General features: G+C 50.9%; 2 protein-coding genes across 2 annotated transcripts in view; one reads left to right on the top strand and one right to left on the bottom strand.

The window, feature by feature from the left end:
- LOC306819977 (myosin-10-like) overlaps positions 1–216 on the top strand; it is a gene marked incomplete at its 3' end in the record, with an annotated part of 37,293 nt that extends 37,077 nt beyond the window's left edge. Inside the window, 1 exon segment of the mRNA XM_079337604.1 lies at positions 119–216. Coding sequence (XP_079193730.1) covers positions 119–216 — 98 coding nt within the window.
- Positions 217–724: 508 nt separating this feature from the next.
- ift56 (intraflagellar transport 56) overlaps positions 725–5,000 on the bottom strand; it is a 9,044-nt gene continuing 4,768 nt past the window's right edge. The window contains exons 6-18 of the mRNA XM_079338102.1: positions 4,803–4,948; positions 4,528–4,699; positions 3,599–3,673; positions 3,217–3,319; positions 3,048–3,103; positions 2,439–2,492; positions 2,299–2,362; positions 1,794–1,882; positions 1,605–1,688; positions 1,448–1,517; positions 1,232–1,338; positions 962–1,095; positions 725–885 (exon numbers count right to left, since the gene is read on the bottom strand). Coding sequence (XP_079194228.1) covers positions 771–885; positions 962–1,095; positions 1,232–1,338; positions 1,448–1,517; positions 1,605–1,688; positions 1,794–1,882; positions 2,299–2,362; positions 2,439–2,492; positions 3,048–3,103; positions 3,217–3,319; positions 3,599–3,673; positions 4,528–4,699; positions 4,803–4,948 — 1,269 coding nt within the window. The 3' untranslated portion in view covers positions 725–770. The remainder of the gene's footprint in view (positions 886–961; positions 1,096–1,231; positions 1,339–1,447; positions 1,518–1,604; positions 1,689–1,793; positions 1,883–2,298; positions 2,363–2,438; positions 2,493–3,047; positions 3,104–3,216; positions 3,320–3,598; positions 3,674–4,527; positions 4,700–4,802; positions 4,949–5,000) is intronic.

Raw genomic sequence — 5,000 nt, forward strand, 5'->3', positions numbered from 1 at the left:
CCCCCTCACGGGGGCCCCGACCTCACCGCCGTGCGAAGCGTTGGTACAATGGAGGATGAGCTACATGATGCTGCATGCAGGGCCCCCACTTATCTCTTGCCTCATGGGGCCCCAACAGACTCTGTCATCGCCGCAGCGTGTGAGGATAAGAGTGATCCTTACATGGAGAGTAGCTCAGACCCTGCGGTCCAGGGTCCCATGAGGGCTCAGGACTAAGGTCTGAGGAGCAGGAGGGGTGCGAAGGGTTAAAGTTTCATCCAATCAGGGATGAAAAGGAACTCTGAAGCAGAGCCAAACACTGACGCGTAGAAGTGCGTTTTAAGGTCGGATTTTAAAACAGGAAGTGTGAGGGACTACCTGTACCCCCTTCTGGAGCCAGGCCGGGCGGGGGCAGGGGGGGGGCGGGGTCTATCTGAGGACGTAGATTAATGTGACACTGTGCCAACGGACAACACGTCCTTAAACCAGACGACCGATACAAAGCAGCCTGCTTTACATCGGACATCTCGTCTCTGCAGAGCCTCTGACGTCAGGTCGGATTCAAACCCACAACCGCAGTGACCAGGACTAAAAGCCTCGATCAGTTTCTCTTTTACAAAGAAGAAGTTGTGTTCACTCGTTGATTCAATGAAATAATCGACAACATGACGGCTGATTTAAAAACACATTCACACTTTAATACAAATATAGAAGAACAGAGAGAATCGTGACGCGTCGTCACACAAAGAGAGAAGTTCAGCGGCGTGCGGCGGGGGCGGCGCCGCGGGCCGTCAGGAGATGAGCACTCGGTTGTCTTTGGCCCACTTCCTCAGAGTTCGGATGATGTATTCAACCTGAGGGTTTCCCGAGTTCCTCAGCAGGGGCACCACCTCTTTGAGCGTCTCCCTGGAACACGAGCACACACGTCACACTGGGTTTAAAAAAACGGCTCGGCGTGCACGGATACAAAATCCAAACCTACTTGGGCTCCTTGTTGGCGAGGATGAGCTGGAAGATGCCGACGCACGCGCCTCGCTTGCCTTCCCAGTAGTTGGAGCCCGGGTCCAGTTTCTCCAGCGCGTCGAACGCTTTGGCTGCATAATAAAACTGTCCCATCTAAAACAAACAAACAAACAAGCAGCAGCATGGTGGTGAGCACGGGGACGCAGCGCTCTGTTTGAACACTCAGCTGTGGATGCAGGGAGGGAGGGGGGGGGAGGGGGGGTGAGGAGTGGGGGGGGGGGGGGGGCACCTTGTAGCAGTCGTTGGCGATGAGCTGCAGCAGATTGAAGGAGTCCGACGAGGTGCCCATCTTCAGGTAGAGCTCCCAGGCCAGCTGACCCTTCTGGTTCATGATGTCTGACAGGAACAAGACAACAGTCCATCATCTGCAGAAACCTCCACACAACAACATGTACTTATCAACCACGACCACGACCACGACCACGACCACGACCACGACACGTACAACACCGGGCCAGCCAGCTGATGTACACGTAATCATTCTTGATCTTCTCGTTTTGAATCAGCAGAAAAATCTGAAAGAAACAGACGAAGTGGAGTCAGTGATGAGCACAACGAGCGCGTGGGCTCATCATCATCACGCCGGGGGGGGGCGGAGCTACCTCCTCGGCTTGTTTGTAGTTTCCGAGGGCGGCTTTGGCCTGAGCGTAGTTAAAGTTGAACGTGTCGTCGTTAAAGAAATAACCCTGCAGACAGAAGAGACAGAAAGTATGACTGGATAGAAGATCAGTAAACACACACACACACACACACACACACACACACACACACACACACACACACACACACACCTTCACTGAGTTCAGATATATGAGCACGTCGTCGAACTGTCTCAGGAGGAAGAAGCACGAGGCCATGCACTGCCGGCCCGGGATCGTGTCTGCGAGGGAAGAACATCTCATGTTCACACGTTTCAGAGAACATCCTGAAACTCGGACCGCCGCTCGCCGGTGCGCCGCCGCACGGACGAGCGGCGCCGCACGGACGAGCGGCGGTCTCCTGGTAGAAGTTCCAGGTGAACTCGGGCTGAGAGGATGGAAACAAACGTAGCGGCCTCGTCCTGTTTATTCTGCAGAGAGTCAGCATGTGATCCTCCCTCAGCCAATCAGAAGACATCGTCATTATTGTGGCATTTGTACCAAATATGGTCACTTCCTCGATGTTTATTTTTCTACATGAAACTAAAATTTTTTGAAAAATGTTTGAACAGAAATTAATTTCTGAATGTTTCACTGAGCGACCTGTAAAGGGTTCAAGGATCCACACACGCATCGATGGCGTCTGTGTTCAACGTACCGCACTCGCTGGCCGAGCCTCCGACCAGCTGAAAGAACTGCTGAGCGATCTTCAGGTGATCCCTCTGAAAGGGTAAGGTCAGGGTTACACGCAGTGTCAGCCTTTGAATCTGTGCGTGATCGTTTGTTTTAAACACTCACCGATCCGATCTCTTGTCCGAGCGCTGCGTTCACCACTCCTTTCAAAATGTACTCCTGAAAGATACAAAAACTCTGAATGAGAACCCGCCGCCTGGAGCCGAAACGCACGCACAGGAAGTCCATCAATCTTTAAAAAATAATAATAATAATAATGTTTTTCCATCCAGATCTAAAACACAAAACAAGCGAACACTTCCCGCGCTCTCAGCTGCTTTCAAACATAAACTCTTAAATGAAGGACGAGAGCCGTGATTCGGATTTCTCTCAAATATTTGATTTAATTAAAAGAGCGAAACAAACAAACAAACCCTGTCACACTAAAAACTCACAGCTGCTCTGTTTGTTTAAATGTGGCTTCATATGATCCTGTATGTGATCATGTCTATAAACCCCTCTATTTCAGCCCTGCTCAGAACAGGCTGTTTCTGTGTCTGTAGCTTTAAATATGTAAATGAGCTGTGTCTGGCCACGCCCCCTCTCTGGAAGGGCTCGGGTGTACTCGCTGCTTTCTGGCTCCATGTCCTATTGTTTACGGTGAGAAGGCAGACTTCTGACCTCTGATGACCTCTGACTAAACATTAACCCTCGCAGCACACTTGAAGGTCTCACCTGAGGAGTCGTGGGCACCAGATCCTCGATCAGGTTGTAGGCTTCCTGCACGTCGTCTGGAAGGTTAAAAAAAAAATGCAGAATGAGCGAATAAACGTGGAAACGGAGAAGCTGCGTTGGCGCTGAACGGCGCTCCGTGACGGGGAAGGCGTGACGAGGCTGCACGCACCTTGTCTCAGGTAGTAGATGACCAGGTTGAGTCTGGCCTCAGGGATCACATCGATCAGAGGAGGCAGGACCTGCAACGCCCCCTCGCCGCCGCGAAACACCACCTGCAGTGCACAGAGGAGAGCGTCACACACACGCACGCACGCACGCACGCACACACACACACACACACACACACACACACACACACACACACACACACACACACACACACACACACACACACACACACACACACACACACACACACACACACACACACACACACACACACACACACACACACACACACACACACACACACACACACACACACACACACACACACACACACACACACACACACACACACACACACACACACGGGCTTGTGCAGAGCTTACCAGGTTGTGTCTGATAAGCTCCTTAGCGAACTCAAAGGAGCAGGAGGAGATGTCGATCAGGTTCTTCAGCTCCGCCTTGGAGGGAGAGATCGCAACAACACTGTGACACCAACAAACAACAACAACAACAACAACAACAACAACAACAACAACAAGAACAAGAAGTGCTGCACGACGAGACAAATACATCAAAAACAATCATTGAGGGGAAATCAGAAATACTGCAGAGCACATAAAAACATGTTTTCAGACGTCTCTGCATCCAAACAGACAGACTGATCATTCGTATGTATTGGGGGGGGGGGGGGGGGGGGGCGGGGCGGCAGACATATTCAAACTCCATCCTGCTGCCATGAGGACGCCAGCATGAGTACATGAGGGAGTGCAACAAAACCGCTAGGCCATCTGGCACCATTTTAAAAATGTATTGTTGGAGCCAAACTATGTGTTGCATGTTTTCTTTGTTTATATGTGCAGTCCCTTTACTGGGCACTAGGGGGAGCCTGGGGAAGTGTTTTTTTTAACGAGTGCTCCAGGTGAGGTGGACAGGTGTGTGAATGTCAGCCTGAGAAGAGAAGGAGAAAGTGGATTTGTGGGTTTATTTAATTCCAATGGACGTCGTGGTTCGTCTTTTTTTGTTTTGTTTGTTTTGATCATTTTTTACAAGTTGAACAATAAATGGATGAATATATCCAAAAGTACATCAACAGCCTTCTTATGTTTTTTAAGAGCTGAGCATTCGTTTGAAAACAGCGTCCACATTCAACACCAAAGTGGCCTTTTCTAAATATAATAGGATTTGTTAAAATTGGTCACTACATGTATTATTTTGTTTGAGGGTTTTAAGCCGACCGCTGGATCCCTGCGTGATGCATTCAAGGTCAGACCTTCGTCAAAACGTGAAAGCTCCTGTGAGAAGGAGAAAGCACCTCGGCTGCCTTGCCGTTGTACAGTCTGAAGTGGTTGCAGGCCTTGAGGTTGAGGGCGATGGTGGAGTCGGGGACTCTCTGCAGGTACACGGCCAACACCTCCTGGGACACGTCGTAGTAGTCCAGCTTGTAGTAACACAGAGCCACGTAGACCTTCAGGGCCAGGAAGTCTCTGAGGGGGGCGGAGCAGGAGGACACAGACAGAGTTATCACCTTCATCAGAGAGCGCCATCAGGAGGAAGGGGGGGCAGGGGGGGGGGGGGGGGGGGGCAGACCTGTCCTGCAGGAGGAGGCGTTTATAGATGTCTATGGCCTCCTGGTAGTGGGAGCGCATGTAGTGGATGGACGCCAGGCTCAGCTGGTCCTCGATCACATCCTCCAGGTTCTGGTGGAAACCCATCAGCTTCTTCTCATCGTTGAACTTCACAACACACAGAAAGAAAAAAAAAAACAACATGGATGTGGAGACACGC

Source organism: Symphodus melops (genome assembly GCF_947650265.1).
Source record: "Symphodus melops genome assembly, chromosome: 2".
Taxonomy (NCBI): Eukaryota; Metazoa; Chordata; class Actinopteri; order Labriformes; family Labridae; genus Symphodus; species Symphodus melops.